General features: G+C 34.9%; 2 protein-coding genes across 2 annotated transcripts; one reads left to right on the top strand and one right to left on the bottom strand.

The window, feature by feature from the left end:
• Nucleotides 1-356: 356 nt before the first annotated feature.
• On the top strand, nucleotides 357-14,546 carry LOC134274766 (ran guanine nucleotide release factor-like). Its single transcript, XM_062756997.1, has 5 exons — nucleotides 357-562; nucleotides 2,295-2,408; nucleotides 4,744-4,845; nucleotides 4,969-5,121; nucleotides 14,324-14,546. The coding sequence occupies exons 1-5, from the start codon at nucleotides 489-491 to the stop codon at nucleotides 14,439-14,441; spliced, it is 561 nt and encodes a 186-aa protein (XP_062612981.1). The 5' UTR covers nucleotides 357-488; the 3' UTR covers nucleotides 14,442-14,546.
• A 746-nt stretch (nucleotides 14,547-15,292) lies between these two features.
• Nucleotides 15,293-17,721, bottom strand: LOC134274765 (caspase-8-like). The gene is made up of 8 exons (XM_062756996.1): nucleotides 17,639-17,721; nucleotides 17,120-17,379; nucleotides 16,772-16,860; nucleotides 16,490-16,684; nucleotides 16,123-16,339; nucleotides 15,854-15,985; nucleotides 15,655-15,761; nucleotides 15,293-15,527 (listed from the first exon to the last, which is right to left on the bottom strand). Exons 2-8 carry the CDS (start codon nucleotides 17,265-17,267, stop codon nucleotides 15,444-15,446), a joined length of 972 nt encoding a protein of 323 aa, XP_062612980.1. The 5' UTR covers nucleotides 17,268-17,379; nucleotides 17,639-17,721; the 3' UTR covers nucleotides 15,293-15,443.
• Between the last annotated feature and the right edge of the window lie 819 nt (nucleotides 17,722-18,540).

Raw genomic sequence — 18,540 nt, 5'->3', positions numbered from 1 at the left:
TATTTTCTACAAGTGAACTTGCAGTTCTGCGTGATGTAAAGAAAATCATTAGGAAATAACAAAATTTGAAGCTGATTGTTTCTTTTTAAATACTCAACAGGGATAAAAGTATTTTAAAATCTGAGATTTCAGGATCATTTGTTACTTTTAACATTGATTTATACATGTACATGTAAGAAAGTTAAATGAAACTCGTTATAATTTCCGTTCTAACAATTTATTTATTAAGTACATTCAAATTTGATAAAATTAACATTCACTCTTATTTTGAATATTTGTAGGAAAATGAAAAAGAAATACGATTAAAGCAGAAGAAAATGACTCGTGATATTGTCCCTGGTTAAAGCGTTGAAGTGACCTCAGATAAAGTGAAACTGAAAGTAAATCAACATGAACATGCGATTGTGCAAGATTTTCATCTATGGTACTCCAATAATAGCTTTTAGTAATATTTAATCCCTATTCGACTTTGATTTTGAATACTTGACATGTCTTTGAAAGTACAGGAATTATTTGGGGGAGCCCTCATTGTTCAACTTCCAGACAACGCTACGGACATAAGGTAGCCTAAGCCTAGGAATAGTGTTTTGTGACTAATTTTTGTCAATACAATTTAGATAGGAAGAGTCTATGACACTCTTTGCAAATGCCTGTACTTGCACAGTAATTTCTATTGTACATAAGTCTCTTCAGCTACCTAATGTATTCAGAGATGTGTACAGTGTATTTTTTATGATGAATGAGTATGTGTATAAGCAAACAAAGCATTCTTTGAATTGAGTTAATTTTTTACCCCCAAACTGCATTCTGCATAGCTCCCTGTTTTATAAGTATCTGTAGGTGTATCTCACTGAATATTTAAGGACTTTGTGTCTATAAGGGGGTGGAGATAGGTGGAAGGGGGGGGGATCAGGTGATAGAAATGACATTGTCATTGCACATAAGGGGACGACCATTTGATCCTGAGGGGGGGGGCCTGGCAAATTTTTTTGAGACGGATTATTTATTTTCATGCCTGTGGAGGACAGATTATTTATTTTCAAGATTATCAAGGACAGATTTTTTATTTTCTTCTTCGTCTTACGGTATCTTGATCAATAAATTCTAAAGGACGAATCATTCATATACCATAGGCGGATACAGGATTTGGAGAGGGGGCGCGTATAACCTCGTTTAGGAGAGGTCTGGGTCCTGGGTGACGCGAAGGGGGTGACGCGAAGGGATTGGTTAGTTATGTGCCAAAGTATGACATTATTAATACTAGTCATCTCATACTTTGAATGAAAAGGCCTTAGGGGGCAAAGCCCCCTGAAGCTCTTGGTCTACGTGTATTTAAAGAGAAAAACTAGGCATCAAAATATTGATATTGTACCAAAGTATGGAATTATTATTCGTATCATACTTTGAAATTTTAGGGAGGGGCCGTACACATGTACGTCCCCCTTAAATCCACCATTGTATATTTTGTAGTAATTTATCGGGGAAGTATAATTCTTTAACAAGAAAATTCGTCTTTTGCGGTGTATAAGAATTGGCTTGTATTTAAAGTGAATCATCACACCTACTAAGTGCACATTGTCATGTTGATAAACTAACTACAAGTATCCAGTCTGGTAATCTGATTTTGAATACTATTTGGTTCTAAAAGGGCGAGCGAAGCGAGCCAAAAAAATTGTCAAATTGAAGATTTTTTAGATTAAATTACATGTAAATAAAATGTATTTTTCACAATATTTAAATATCATAAGTCAAGGTCAGATTATTTATTTTCTTTGTAGTGGAGGACAGATTATTTATTTTCAACATTTTCAGGGACAGATTATTTATTTCCAAAATCTGCCAGACCCCCACCTCAGAATTAAATGGTAGTCCCCTAACTTTCAGGCACAGAATATTTCCTCTTCCATATATTAATATGTTTTTAAATAAATTGCAGTATGGACCAAAAAAAAAATTATTTTGTTAGGAGTAAGTACTTGATATTTCCACAGTTTTACTATATATACACAGTATTCTGCTTTCTGTAATATTAGATTGTCTCTTGTAATCTTGATTAGCTTTAGATCAAATGTTATCTTTTGTGTTTTCGGAATTTGATGAATTGATCAGGTGCTGTTGCTGATGTGATGCCCTCAACCATTTTCTTAAACATGCAGCTGCTCTAGGCAATAAATTGTATAGGCCCACACTGTACAATGGACACTTCTAAGAAGATACTGTAGATATCTTCAGTATTTTAATATTTCAAACACATTTCGAGAAATCAGATTATGATGTTATACTTTATTATTTAGTGACATTCGCCAGATTCCTGATAACCAGGAAGTGTTTGCTCACCCAGTCACAGACCAGAGTATAATCATAGAGATCCTGGAGTATGTGGACAAAGATGACGAAGAAGCAATTAAGTAAGTGTCAGAAGACCTGTAATATAGTGTAAAAAGTAACCAAACAGTATAGTGTCAGTAACCACAATAAAGTACCAGTAACCCAGAAATGAAGTTCCAGTAACTCAGCAATGAAATGTTAGTAACTCAGCAAAAAAGTAAATTTCAGTAACCCAGCAATAAAATGTAAGTAACTTGGCAATAAAGTAAATTTCAGTATGAAAGCATTAAAATTTCAGTATCTAAGTGATAAAGTTTCAGTAACACAGTACTTAATAAAGAGTCAGTAACTCAACAATAAAGAGTCAGTAACTCAACAATAAAGAGTCAGTAACTCAACAATAAAGAGTCAGTAACTCAACAATAAAGTATCAGTAACTCAGCAATAAAGTGTCAGTAACTCAACAATAAAGTAAATTTCAGTAACTCAGCAATAAAATGTCAATAATTCAGCAATAAAGTGTCAGTAACTCAACAATAAAGTTTCAATAACTCAACAATAAAGTGTCAATAACCCAGCAATAAAATATCAGTAACTCAACAATAAAGTGTCAGTTACTCAACAATAAAGTGTCGGTAACTCAACAATAAAAGTCAGTAACTTAACAATAAAGTGTCAGTAATTCAGCAATAAATTGTCAGTAACTCAACAATAAAGTGTCAATAATTCAGCAATAAATTGTCAGTAACTTAACTATAAAATGTTAGTAACTCAGCAATAAAGTAAATGTCAGTAACACAGCGAAAAAGTGTTTGTAACCCAGCAATAAAGTAAATGTCAGTAACTCAGCAATAAAATAATATCAGTAACCCAGCAATAAAATATAAGTAACTCAACAATAAAGTGTCAGTAACTCAACAATAAAGTGTCAGTAACTAAGCAATAAAGTGTCAATAACCCAGCAATAAAGTGTCAGTAACTCAACAATAAAGTGTCAATAACCCAGCAATAAAGTGTCAATACTTCAGCTATAAAGTGTCAGTAACTCAACAATAAAGTTTCAGTAACTCAGCAATAAAGTGTCAATAACTCAGTAAAGTGTCAGTAACTCAACAATAAAATGTCAGTAACTCAACAATAAAGTGTCAGTAACTCACCAATAAAGTGTCAGTAACTCAACAATAAAGTGTCAGTAACTCAACAATAAAGTGTCAGTAACTCAACAATAAAGTGTCAATAACCGAGCAATAAAATATCAGTAACCCAGCAATAAAGTGTCAGTAACTCAGCAATGAATTATCAGTAACTCAACAATAAAGTGTCGGTAACTCAACAATAAAAGTCAGTAACTCAACAATAAAGTGTCAGTAACTCAGCAATAAATTATCAGTAACTCAACAATAAAGTGTCAGTAACTCAACAATAAAGTGTCAATAACTCAGCAATAAATTGTCAGTAACTTAACAATAAAATGTCAGTAACTCAGCATTAAAGTAAATGTCAGTAACACAGTGATAAAATGTTTGTAACCCAGCAATAAAGTAAATATCAGTAACTCAGCAATAAAATAATGTCAGTAACCCAGCAAAAAATATCAGTAACTCATCAATAAAGTGTCAGTAACTCAACAATAAAGTTAATGTCAGTAACCAAGCAATAAAGTGTATTTCAGTAACCCAGCAATAAAATGTCAGTAACTCAACAATAAATTGTCAATAACTCAACAATAAAGTGTCAGTAACTCAGCAATAAATTGTCAGTAACTCAACAATTAAATGTAAGTAACTCAACAATAAAGTGTCAGTAACTCAACAATAAATTGTCAGTATCTCAACAATAAAGTGTCAGTAACTCAACAATAAAGTGTCAGTAACTCAACAGAAAAATATCAGTAACTTAGCAATAAAGTGTCAGTAACTCAACAATAAAGTGTCAGTAACTCAACAATGAAGTGTCAGTAACTAAGCAATAAAGTGTCAATAACTCAGCAATAAAGTGTAAGTAACTCAGCAATAAAATATCAGTAACTCAGTATTTATGTACCAGTATTCCTGCAAAAAATAGTGTCAGTTAACCAGTCACTAAGCAGAATATCTCAATCAACCTTGAGTTTCTGAAATATACAATTATGAGGAGAAAGCTGATGGAATGATGTATGAAATGATGTTGCTTTCAGACAGACATGGTCTTAATCATGTATTATAGCTGAGATATAAAAAATATTAAATTTTCAGATAAAATTGTACATGTTTTTAATAGACCTGTGCACTGAGCTATTTAAAGATTTCTTAATTGGGCCCTTTTTAGTTTGGATTTTGGATGGATCCATGGTGTTTAACTGTACTCCTCAAAGGTAACAATGTGTTATTGTTAGTATGAACTCTCAGGATTTTCATTGTCATGCCTGTTTTACAGGACCCACTTTAGTGACCTGGCTTCTGACAATGACGTGCAGAGTGGAGATGCTGCTATTGTACAGATTGAGGAAATCCCTAACACTGATCTTAAAATGACGCAGTAAGTCACAAACTGCATGTCTATAAAATCAACCTGCGGGTTCTTAGTTTCAGATATCTGGTAAGAAAGGATATAATGATAATTTACATGGAAAGATTGAAATTTTTAATGTTTTTTATTTAGGTGTGACAATGCCTATTATGTCCTAGGACAACAGAATGTCTCCAAATTTAATGAGGCAGCTAAAAACACAGTAGACATGCACATTGGTCTTTTTCGTATCTCTAAATTTACCTCAGATATACTGGTGACCTTCAACAATCCTTCATCTATCAAGTAAGTGAATTATATATATATATATGTTACGATGCTACACAAATACTTTATAGGTTGATGTTCAGATGTAGCTGTAACTTGATGAGAGTGTCTTGTACAAAGATTCTCAATTGACTAAATGAATTGGACCATTTCAGATGAACAGTTTCTTTGAATCTTTAAACATATTTTATTGTAATGCATAAAATAACTAGTTCTAATTGTAACGGGGACCGTTACAGATGTTCCCCAAACGCTTCCCAACTCCCTTTTTGTGCAAATTTAATTTAAAACTTTTTTCAATATGCTTAGTATCGCAGGATTTCATAAAAAGAATTTAAAAGCTACCATGATATCAACTTTTTGTCATTTCACGCATTGTTCGCAAATGCACGTGCATGCACATGCAAGGTGATCATGACATGTGTCTAAACCAATAACATATCTTTATATTCCAGAAATCAATTAAAAGTCATAAAAATATAAATTTTAGCGTTTTTTAAACATATTGTTCATTTTTACGCATTGCGTGTGCGCATGTGCATGCAAGCACGTCCTTTGCATTCAATTTTGATATCAATATCATGTAGGAATCCATAATACTTATTCATATTCTAAACTTCATCCTGTTTTGTTGAGAAACAAGAAAGATATAGGCATGTAAAGTTTCAGCCAATCAGATTGCAGCACACGTGGATTTATGTGCTTTCATGATAATTCTTATATATCATCATTATATGTGACTAAGCTCAAAATTTCAAAGGATTACGACGTAAAACAAGAAAGATTTTGAGACTTTAGTTTCAGCCAATCAGAGCAAAGCGCACGTGCATGCGCGTAAGATCTTGCAATTTTGACCATGTCATCTTGTCCATACTACTACTATATTCATGCATTGTGAGTTTCAAAAAATTCCATCAAGAAAAAGTAAAGTTACGGCTTCATCCATGGTCTTGGTTATTTCACATGTTGCACGTGCGCGCTCTTGGCAACACATGCGCATGTACGTGCTTTCATGAAAATTATTATATACCATGCTGTAGATCTTCATAATGTGTGACTAAGTTCAAAATTTCAAAGTATTGTGACGAAAAACAAGAAAGATATTGAGACTTTAGTTTCAGCCAATCAAAGCAAATCACACGTGCATGCGCGTGAGATCTTGCTATTTTGACTATGTCAACACGTCTATACTACTAATATATACTTATATTATGAGTATCAAAGCATATAATCAAAAAATAAAAAAGTTACGGCTGTTTCTATTATTTTGGTCATTTCACGCATTGCACGTGCGCGCTCTTGCAAGCACGTGCGCGCAAAATGACCTTCGTTCCGCAAATCTACATAACATGCCTACTGATCCTAAAAAGGTTTCACCTAGGTCGGACGTGTAGTTTACAAGATCATTCGCGGAAAAGATTTTCCCAGGAAGAAGAAAAATAATAATAATAATAATAACTAGGGCTAATTGTAACGGGAACCGTTACAGATGTTCCCCAAACGCTCCCCAACTCCCTTTTGGTGCCTTATTCCCTGTAAGCTTCATTAAATAAGACGAACTCTATGCCTTTTAGACTATAACAATGTTTTCCCAGAAGTATATTCAGTATATTCAAATTTATGCATTGCACGCATGCGCATTTGAATGCATGTGCGTAATGACCATATCATCTTGTCGACACTTTATATACTAGAAATTACAGCGTTTTATCCAAAAGAATTAAAAAATACCTTTTAATCTAGTGTATTTGTAATTTTACTCATTTCACGTGCACGCACGTGCATGCATGTGCATGTCGACTGTATCTGCTTGTAGGAGTCTGTTATGTTTGTCTATGTTCTAAATCCCATCCTGTTTGGTTGAAAAACGAGGAAGATATAGCCATTTTAAGTTTAAGCCAATCAGATTGCAGCGCACGTGTATGCGCATGTTTTCACGACAACTGTTATATATCATATTGTAGGACATCCTAATGCATGATTATGTTTAAAATTTTAAAGCATTAATTAAAAAGAGATATTGCGATTTTTGTTTCAGCGAATCACAGCAAAGCACACGTGCATGCACGTGCATGCATGCGCATGATGACCATACCTCCTTGTGGGAGTCCATTATGTTTATCTATGTTCTAAATCCCATACTGTTTCGTTGAAAAACAAGGGAGTTATAGCCATTTAAAGTTTAAGCCAATCAGATTGCAGCACACGTGCATGCGCGTGTTTACATGACAATTGTTATATATCATATTGTAGTACATGCTAAAGTATGCCTATATTTTAAATTTCATAGCATTTCGTCAAAAAACAGAAAAGATATTGAGATTTTTGTTGCAGCCAATCAGAGCGAAGCGCACGTGCATGCGCGTGAGTTCGTGCTAATTTGACAGTGTCACATTATCTACACTATTAATATATCCTTATTAAATGAGTTTTAAAGCATTTCATCAAAAAATGTAAAAGTTATGGCTATATAAAGTATATCCGTCATTTCACTCATTTCACGCGCCCGCACGTGCATGCGTATGCGCGCAAAATAACCTTCGTGTTGCACACCTACACTACACACCTATTAACCCTAAAAAGGTTTTAGCTCAGTTGGGTGAACAGTTTCTGAGAACACTCGCGGACAAAAAAAGTACCGGAGAACAAAGAAGAAAAAAAAGAATAATAACTAGTGCTAATTGTAACGGGAACCGTTACAGATGTTCCCCAAACGCTCCCCAACTCCCTTTCGGTGCCATATCCCCTGTAAGCTTCATTAAATAAGACAAACTCTGTGCATTTTTGACTTTAACAATGTTTTCCCAGAAGGATATCAATTATATTCAATTTTTAGCATTGCACCCAAGCGCATGTGAATGCATGTGCGTTATGACCATATCATCTTGTCTACACTACTTATATATTTCAATATACTATATATTAGAGCATTCAGTCCAAAAGTAATAAAAATCACTCATTCAAGAGTATTTTTAAATATACTCGTTTCAAATGCACGCACGTGCGTGCACGTGCATTATGATAATACCTTCTTGTAGGAGTCCCTTACATCTATCTATGTTCTAAATCCCATCCTGTTTGGTTGAAAAACAAGGTAGTTATAGCCATTTAAAGTTTCAGCCAATCAGATTTCAGCACACGTGCATGCGCGTAATTTCATGATTTTTTTAATATCATTTTGTAGGATATCCTAATGCATGACTATATTTTAAATTTCTAAGAATTTCGTCCAAAAACAAAGGATAAATAGTTATTTAAAGTTTCAGCCAATCAGATTGCAGCACACGTGCATGCGCGTGATTTCATGATTTTTTTCTATATCATTTTGTAGGATATCCTAATGCCTGACTATATTTTAAATTTCAAAGAATTTCGTCAAAAAACAAAGGAAAAATAGCCATTTAAAGTTTCAGCCAATCAGATTGCAGCACACGTGCATGCGCGTGATTTCATGATTTTTTTTCTATATCATTTTGTAGGATATCCTAATGCCTGACTATATTTTAAATTTCAAAGAATTTCGTCAAAAAACAAAGGAGATATTGCCATTTAAAGTTTCAGCCAATCAGCTTGCAGCACGCGCACATGCGCATGCTTTCATGAAAATTCTTATATATCATGTGGTAGATCTTCATAATGTAGGACTATGTTCAAAATTTCAAAGAATTATGACAAGAAACAAGAAAGTTATTGAGACTTTAATTTCAGCCAATCAGAGGCAAGCGCACGTGCATGCGCGTGAGATCTTGTTATTTTGACCATGCTATCTTGTCTATACTACTAATGTATCCTTACATTATGAGTTTCAAAAAAATTCATCATAAAATAGAAAAGTTACGGCAATATCCATTATATTGGTAATTTCACATGTTGCACGTGCGCGCTCTTGCAAGCACGTGCGCGCAACATGACCTTTGTTTGGCAACTCTACATAACATGCCTACTGACCCTAAAAAGGTTTCACCTAAGTCGGATGTGTAGTTTACAAGATCACTCGTGGACAAAATTTTCCCAGGAAGAAGAAAAATAATAATAATAATAATAATAATAATAATAATAATAATAAGAAACAGAGTAAAAACAATATGTTCCCCAACTTCGTTTGGGGAACATAATAAGAACTAGATATGAACCTCGTTGCGAGCAACGAGAGGTCTTCCGTCCGATTCCAGAAAGAAGACGTAAAATCGAGCTGAAAAAGTAAAAATAGATTTGCAAACAAGGAGGATTTAACCCAAGTCGCTAGCATGAAATTCCAACGCACTAAATATTACGCTATCGGGACCTCTACTCTAAATCTACTTGTATATATAAACGAATATGCTTCTCTCTTAAAATTATGAAAGGCAGGTCATTTTTCAAAATTTAGCGCCAAACGCCACGAGTTAATCTTCGCGCTTTTTCTTTGGGATGTTCTATTAAATATGTGTGATAGCTTCAATGAAATTAAAAAAAGAACGTTCTTATAGCCTAAGATTCGAGATTTAGAAAGTAGATATAACACATTTTAAAAATTCCATATTGTATATATGCATGTAACACTTAAGCGGTGAAACGGTTATGAATTTTTTTTCCTTCAATTTCCTGCTTATCCCCAAACTGAACTATCCCGATTAGTTAATTGAAAAAGTTTGAAACGTTTCGCCGAAATACATGGCTCGCCCTTTGATGGTCAAGGAATCAGAAATCATTTATGCTCAATAACTTGAATCAGGTCTTTGAAACAAGAATGCTCAAATAAACTCCATGAAGCGATCTTTAAAAAAAAAAATCATTTCTTATTTTGTCTTATTTATTAGTTTAATATGACACAAGTGTGCATAGGAAAAAACAGTGGTTAAGATTTATACTGACAATATTAATTGATATTCTTTTTGAGAAAGTATTACTTATAAGTTTTTTCGTAATGCACAAAAGATATTAGGTATCGAATTTCATTTGCACATTTTGCACAATCGTCTTTTGTTTACCTACTTTGAAAACCAGCCAAAACCAATTATAGAAGACGTTAGTTTGACACAGAACTGCAACGAAACTACGACGTGACAATCCAAGTATTCCTTTACATTTCATTTAGTCTTATGTTACTTTCGTTCAAGCAAACGCTCGGCTGCCTCCGTAAACCACAATTGCGAAATGTCGGCGTTGAAAGAGACAGCCGCCATTTTGGACCCGCTTCAGATTTTTGAATGCTAATATCTAGAGTTTAGATTTATTAACATTCAAACAAATTAAATAGTAAGCATTATACAGAGGGCTTCTATTACCATACCAAATATAAATGAAAAATACTGAAAAACAAAAAAGTTAGAAAATACGAATTTTTTAAGTTTGCAATTCGTTACGACCGGAAGTACTGACGACGTACGAAAAGGCGATTCTGCAAACCACAAAGTCATGATCTATCATCTCCAATAAGTCTCCAGTTCATATCCTTAGCAATTTTCGAAAAAAAGGGGCGACAAAATCGCATTTTAAAATCAGGAAATTGTCCATAACTTGGCACCAGAAGCGAATTCTCCAAATTTCTCTTCGGATGTAACAACTTCATATAATGACACATGTTTTGTGAAAGATTCGTGAAAAACCGCTGAATAGTTTTCGAGAAATCGCCTGCACAAAATTTTGTCAAAAAAAAGAATAATAAGAATAATAATAAGAAACAGTAGAATCACTATAAGGTCTTCCGTGAAGACGGAAGACCTTAACTAGAGCAAAGCTCGTTGCAAAGCAACGAGTAGGTCTTCCGTCCGGTTTTGACCGGAAGTGCCGGAAATGACGGAACAAAATAAAGCAATGAGCTAAGTAGTCTCCAGTGACTTTATAATTTCAATTTTGCACCAAAACCTTCAAAAAAGCCATTTTTTGCTACTTCCGGTTTGACCGGAAGTGACGACGACGGACGGAAAAATTACTTTTCATGCTCCCAGAGACAAATGTAACCCAAAATCTTGTCGAGAACGGCAAAAAACCGCGTTTTCCGACTACTTCCGGTTTGGCCGGAAGTGACGTCACCGGACGTATTTTGACGACTCCAAAAAATTAAGCTTGAAATTTTGAACAACTTTGCTTCTTTGACGTATTACAAATTCTCAATACTTTTTGAGATATAAAGAAAAAACTTTCGGCCCCTCTCAGCCCCTGATTTAAGGGGCGAGCCCTTTTTCCGAGGTATCAGTTGAAAGATCTTGGAATTCTATACTTTTTTTGTTCTACATATTTTAACAAAATATTTCCAGGTAAAAAGATATCGTAGAAAAAGTGTCAAAAATTTTGCAATTCGTGATAGGACTTTTTTCAGCCCATAGCGAGCGCCGACGTGCGGCACTTCCGGAGAAAGAGAGTGGTGTGTGACAAAAGAGCACACGTTGCTCTATCATCGCTGAAAATCTCATGTTTCTGTCTTAAGGCATTTTCGAGAAAAATGATGGACAATGAGACCCCCTGAAAATCACTAAATCGCGGAAATCTCAAAACCGGAAGTGACGTCATCAAAACAAAAAATTATATATCAGGTTTGTTTGATGTTCTATCAGTCCTGAAAGTTTCATGAAAATCTATCCAGCCGTTTTCGAGAAATTGCGTGCACAAAATCGGTAAGAAAAAAAAACAATAATAATAATAATAACTAGAGCCGTTTTTCGGGAAAATTGTGGACAAAATGACCCTTAAAAATCAGAAAATCGACGATATCTCTAGACCGGAAGTGACGTCATCGAAACGGAAAAAAACGCATAAGGTTCAAGTGATGTTCCATACGTCCTGAAAGTTTCATAAGATTTTGTTGAGCCGTTTTCGAGAAATCGCGTGCACAAAATCGGTAAGAAAAAAAATAATAATAATAAAAGTGAAAAAGAAACCGAAGAAAAACAATAAGGTCTTCCGCTGAAGACGGAAGACCTTAATAAAAATAGTGGAAAAGAAACCTAAGAATAACAAGAAGGTCTTCCGCTGAAGACGGAAGACCTTAATAACTAGAAAGTCTGCTATTGCAAGCAATAGCATATGTCGCCCCGTATTAGACAAGACTTTAATTTTTATCATCATTAAAACAAAAGTCCATAAGCTAAGTTTGAACAACCATTGAGTTATATCAGTCCTTTCCATTGGAAACGGAAGACCTTAATTCGGTACATCCCACTCATTATTTTTAGAATCGGTAGGAGAAGAAAGTAGTGCAGGAAAATTACAAGTTCCTCAATTTGCAGACTTGCATAAAAGAAATCTGGCAGATGTACTGAACTGAGCCTCATACTTGTTAATTGGCAGTATCTTTCCTATGATAAAAGCTTGGGAAATGTAATTTATGAAGAAGATCAGCCGAATTATTTTGTGTATTGTAACGCCAGTGAGAACTCTGAAATTTCCCTCTTTCACTTTCATTTTAGAGGTTCTACCGAAACACGAATCTGACATGCCACCATCAATTCGAGCATTTCTGCATTGCAGAGAGCTGATGTGTGTTATGAGATGATAAATCATGTGTGAACTTTCTCAATTTAGCGGAATCATGAACATTTTCGGCGAGATGAATGTTTTGTATACAGTGGTGATCAAGGCTTTGCGAACCATCAGGAGCGGATCAAAGAATTTATGAATGAATAAAAACTATGGAAATGACGTACCAATTTTTTTAATTTATACTTGCACTATCTAATGAAATGAATAATATACAAGTGATAGATATACAAGAAAACGCGAAATGATAATAAATGCAGCTGACAATCGTTATTTTTTTTTATATAGATAAAATAAAATATTTATAAATTCAAGAGACAAAACAGAAGGAGAATGAATGATGGCAAAATATCACATGACGGGAACTGAATTTTATGAATGAAGATTTTAAAAAGTTACTTGTAAGTTGTATATGTTATATCTGTGTATTCTACTTGGCTGTGTGCTTCAAAAAAAAGGGGGGGGGGTCGTCTTGAACATAGTAAATAGCCATAACGTTTGAACGGTAAGTACTAGGGCTTTCGTATTTCAAATATGTAATCCTTGTGAAAAGAACTTTTATTGGATACGACGAACTTTGACCCTTTGACCTAGACCTTGGAGAACACATGTGTACATCTGAATCTTTTTTTCTGTTTCGTTTCTATGGCAACCGTGAGCGACTCATTACAATTATTTTGAAAGTAGAAATCACTTTGACACATTGCAAGGAATAAACATTGAAAGTTTCAAAACGATTGCCTGAGTAGTTATTGAGAAAATCGAAATTAAAGAATTTTAACTTTGACCTGGTTTCCATGGCAATAATCGATTATATGAAAATTTTAAATACGAGTTGCAGAACTACAGATACTAATCATTAAAATAAGAAAAGTTTCATGACGAACGTTTAAGGGACCAGAGAGAACACTCTCGGACAAAATTTGTCGCTTTTTACAGGTTTCCATGGCAACGGTAGACATATTGGAACTGAACGACCTCACTGCACAACTACAACCAGTGATCGTCCTTTAAGGAAAGTTTCAGGAAGATTGTCCCAGCCATCTCCGAGAAACAGCCTGGATAAAAAAAACATGCGTACAATATCAATATGTCGTCCCCGACTTCGTTCGGGGCGACATAATAATAATAATAAGAAAACGAGTAAAAACAATATGTTCCCAAACTCCGTTTGGGGAACATAATAAGAAACAGAGTAAAAACAATATGTTCCCCAACTTCGTTTGGGGAACATAATAAGAAACAGAGTAAAAACAATATGTTCCCCAACTTCGTTTGGGGAACATAATAAGTTACCTTTGCTAAAATATTTAAAACATCAATGACATGTTACAGTGATGAAGTCCAAGTTAATTGATACTTATTGTATTTTCGAAATATAAATTAGTTCAAAATGTCTTTTTTTTGATTCCCTTTATTTTGTACACCATTTTGATTTCCCATTTGAAGTCTTTGTTGATTGGCCTACTGTATACAGGGTTATTTTCGTCCCGTTAAATTTTCGCCCTTTCACACTTGCAAACAATTTTGCCCAGTTTTAAATTCGCCCATTCATAATTTTATTACAGAAATTATATGTAATACAATGTATTTCATTTCGCCCCGTTTAAAATTCGCCCAAATGAGGATAGGGCGAAAGGGGCGAAAATAAAACGGGAGCGAAAATTTCCCTGTATACAGTATTTTGAAACAGATTCCATTGCTTTTATAATTTGATTTCATCAAATTATTTTGTACACACCCCTATTTTGTTGCCCTTCAGCCCCCAGAGTAGCAGTCATCACCCTGTCCCTGTCAGCACTACCCCCTGGACCCCAGAGGACTTCCGGAATCTTCTGACGTCACTCTGTGTAGTGGATGAAGGAATATTTGGACAGTAGCAGGCTCTTTATCAGCAGTATTGGATTCTGTTCCAAATGTGTTTCAGAAAGATGGTTTCCATTAGGAATTTACATGGATTTCTTTACACAAAAGTTGTCTACTGCTTTATATGGTCCTTGGTGGAATGGAAAATGTGCATTTTACAATAATTTTGCTTCAACATCCCCAAAATGCAATCTGTACTTTAGAGCAAACATCCAGTGAAGGAGGCAATGCCAGAGCTGTAATACATGGGATGTTAGTACCCAGTGCAGATGATGCTGATAAAACATTTCGTTTTTTATGTCAGTATGAAAGGTCATCTTTACTACACACATTTTCTGTGTTATTAATTATGTTTACATTAAGATAAACATGCCTATGTGGGTGTCCTTTTGATTTGAGTGGTATAGAGACTGGTTTACTAATTGTTGGTTACCTATGTAATGTCACATATCTTCTCATTTACTGTATTATATGTTAAGAAGGCTGGGGGTAATGAATTAACCACCAGATATAACTTAATTTTTTAGATATGATATCTTAAGCTGTCAACTATCATTTGGCAAAGAAAAATTTCATACATTTTAGTTTTAAAATTTGATCATTTTTGTATATCTTTATATGGAGCTCTTCTTCTAAAGGAGGTGAAAATGATCTAAAAATGGCCACAACAACCCCCTTTAAAATGTAAAAGTGTTTTTGCATTTGCTGTGAATACAGTGCAAGAAATTAAGCTTGTTGAGTCTGTTAAATATTTTCTCCGAACCTTTTTAAAGAATGTATTCAAAATATAAAATGCATACACAGGGTTTCTGAATATCTTTTGCTACAATTTCATTTAATTGTACAATACCGTTTGAGAGATACCTATAAATAAAAGGAAAATGATATTGCACTTAGTATAAAACTGTGATGTGTGTAGTCTGTATGGACGTAAAATTCATTGAAGTCACAACACACCAAATCATTCACTCCAATGAAATACATAAAGCATGTCCTCTGTCTCAGATTGTAAATGGTCAAGGATTAAAAAACAGTTTTCTTGAAAATGAACTGGCATATTCCACTATCTCTGGCTCACTGACCGAATTCAGAAGATTTATCTGTAAATCAAAACATGGTAAACATTTTAGAGGTACACATGTATAGTGAATGGTACATTATAAGTACAATAAGACAATAAGAGCAAAGTCAAAAGAATCTTTGTGATCCTTGATTTTTCTAGGATACCTTTTTAATAATTTCTTCGAAGTCTTCTTTGAATGCTAAGTTGCGCATGAGATATACAAAAGACTGTATAAATCTGGAGCCAAACACGCCATGATAATCCACTGCCACTGAAAAATTGATGGTTTTGAAATTATGAATTCCATTAAAATTCGTTTTGTTCAAATTAATATGAAGATTAACGTGACTACACCGTATCTACCATCTTGCGTTGCCCTAACAACGAACATGTCGGCCCTCATGTTCACAGCTTGGTCAGACGTCGTTGAAGAAGATACCATAGATGTCAGGTTTTCGGTAGCCGTTTTTATTTCATCCACTGATTTGGATTTTGCTGAAAAGAAAAGACCTATTAAGTTGTATTTCATTGAAGATAAATGCATCAGACACGTAACAATGATAGCTACGTCTCTGCGTGCATATAGTATACATGTATATAGTTAGTTCTTAGTTAATGTTGGATGTACGAACCATCATCACATGCTTGGAAAATAAATATCTTCGGAATCCCTCTTAGACTGCTGCAATGTTCATCGTCAAACATTGAAATGATGGTGTCTATACATATCTTATAACCATTCACACCATAGATGTGGTCTCCGTCACCACGTGACATAACGACCATTACGTAACACTCAACTGAGGCGTGGTCACATGTTCGCTCCTTCTCCAGTACGGCAGAAAGTTCCTACCGAGAGATATCAAATTTTGAATTCCAAGCAGACATTTTACTTTAAAAAATTGTCACGAGAAAAAAAAACTGGATGTATCCGTTGAGGTATATTCATATTTGGGACACAAAAAGGCTAGTACATGATTGATAAAAATAATAAAGCACCTCTAATGTTAGATTGCTGTGTTGTTTTGTTCGGAAATGAAGTTGTTTGAAGAGCAAATCCAAACTAGTGGCATCTTGTTGGGATCTCCCCATTCTCTCTACGTCCACTTCCTGTCTGCCAAATTTGAAGTTGTTGATGATGACTAATCTTCCCCGAGGTTTCTTCACCATAGGATAGACCTCCGACTTAGGGGACTGTCAAAAGAATACGTGTTAATATGGACGGATTTTATCTACAGTTATCAAAGTGGAAAAAGGGTAGAAGAAATGGAATATACATACCACATTAAGGCTAGAAAGAGCTGATGAACTTCGAGATCTGTGGACTTTGAAATTTAATGACTGGGCATGCTCCGTTTCTGAAGGCCATTCTGACACAATAAGAACAAATTCTAAAATCTCGGATACCATATATGAATTCATTAAGGTAAGCTAGTGATAAAGTTCACAAGGGAAACGTTGAGCTATTACTATTCACATTTCCCTTTCAAATGTAGAACACAATTTAGATCATTCTATGAAAAAAGCTCCGAAGAGGCATTTGTCGACAGGAATAACTTCATGAAAGTACAAGTTCAGAATTCCTGTAAGCATGGCTAGGATAAATGTGCCTAAGAGACTTATTCTTACTCTCTGGTAAGATGAACTCTTCGTCTACAATGGATAAGTTCTGGAAATCTTTTTCCTCCAGGGGTAGCTCACACGTAAAGGACTGTTCCTGAAACTCGCTGATCGATTCCACGGGTTCTCGCCTAACTTCTGCTGACATACTCCGCATCAGCGGGGGTTTCACAATTTCTCTGTTTGGTTCCACTGTCGCCGACGCACTCTTTATGAAAGGAAACCTTTCAGACTTCCTGTTTTCAAATAAATCTTTCTTGCCCCCTGGACTACAAAATTCAATCATGTAAGTTGATTATTTTTTCAGGAATCTTTTTATTGTTAATTGAAAAGTACTAAGTAATTGACTCTTTGCAGTTTAAAAGTCTTCAATTGCATATTTGAAAGTTAAATTAATTTAAATCAAAAGAAAAATATTGATTTGTTTGCGACTTGAAGGTAAACTATCTGTGCACAATCTTCCAATTTTTGTTTTATAAAAGTTTATAAAAAAAAAATGATTTGCATGAAGCAAGGCTATTTACGTACTAGAGAATGTCTGAGAGGTTGTGCTGAAAAGTCTCCTCCAGAACGTCAAAGAAAGCCCCGTATGCTCTTTTGCCTCGCTTTGGAATGATAGTAGTATAAGGCGCCTAGATGGCTGGGTCAACTGAGTGCACTTTTGGGGCTGAGGGGGATAGCTGGGTCAAGGGAGTGCAGCCCCTGGGGGGATAGCTGGGTCAAGGGAGTGCAGCCCCTGGAGGGGATAGGTGGGTCAAGGGAGTGCAGCCCCTGGAGGGGATAGGTGGGTCAAGAGAGTGCAGCCCCTGTGGGGGATAGCTGGGTCAATTCAGTACATATAGCCCCTAAATATAGGGGTGTTTACACTGTGTTTACATTATACTATATACGCTGCTACTACGATTCATAACGCTGCTACTACGATTTTGGCAACGATTCAAGTTTGTTTAGGGCCGTGTGCAAAAAAAAAATGTGCTTACCTATGCATTGTGACGTCATACACTTGTAAAATTAAAGTTTCATTTTCACTTTTGTTTCTCAGAAGTGAACTTACATTTTCAGAAAATGTAGGACTATCTTTTGTTTTTTCTCTCTTTTACTATGATGATTTTCCTGCTGTGAAGCTTTTCTTGTTTAAAGCTCAATTTCTCTATGACCACTGAAGTAAACATCCTGATCAGTGATGCATTCTTGCCATGTGAATGTTGAGACCGCGTTCATTTTTGAAATCTCCTTTCTGACAGACATATTCCACAGGTAAGTTTGTCTTTTTTTGTTTACATTTCCTATGAAGATCATCTTTGCATTTAATCATAATTATCATATGTAAAGTTCTGTTTTGAATGTAAATACTGTATTTATCCTCATTTCATGTGATTTACAGTTGTATAACCTGCATGTAACTCAGAGTGCATTTAATATTTCTATGA

This window comes from Saccostrea cucullata, unplaced genomic scaffold (assembly GCF_032062105.1).
Source record: "Saccostrea cucullata isolate Sc308-1 unplaced genomic scaffold, CSIRO_AGI_Scuc_v1 ctg7753, whole genome shotgun sequence".
Classification (NCBI taxonomy): domain Eukaryota; kingdom Metazoa; phylum Mollusca; class Bivalvia; order Ostreida; family Ostreidae; genus Saccostrea; species Saccostrea cuccullata.
This window is presented reverse-complemented; position numbering and strand designations above follow the sequence as displayed.

Coding starts and splice junctions, on each gene's coding strand:
- LOC134274765 (XM_062756996.1), bottom strand. CDS start 17,267: ATGCGGAGTATGTCAGCAGAAGTTAGGCGAGAACCCGTGGAATCGATC. Junction 16,340..16,489: donor ACAGCAATCTAACATTAGAG/GTGCTTTATTAT, acceptor ATCTCTCGGTAG/GAACTTTCTGCCGTACTGGA. Junction 15,528..15,654: donor TCGAAGAAATTATTAAAAAG/GTATCCTAGAAA, acceptor TTTGATTTACAG/ATAAATCTTCTGAATTCGGT.
- LOC134274766 (XM_062756997.1), top strand. CDS start 489: ATGTCTTTGAAAGTACAGGAATTATTTGGGGGAGCCCTCATTGTTCAA. Junction 563..2,294: donor GACAACGCTACGGACATAAG/GTAGCCTAAGCC, acceptor TTTATTATTTAG/TGACATTCGCCAGATTCCTG. Junction 5,122..14,323: donor AACAATCCTTCATCTATCAA/GTAAGTGAATTA, acceptor GTTGCCCTTCAG/CCCCCAGAGTAGCAGTCATC.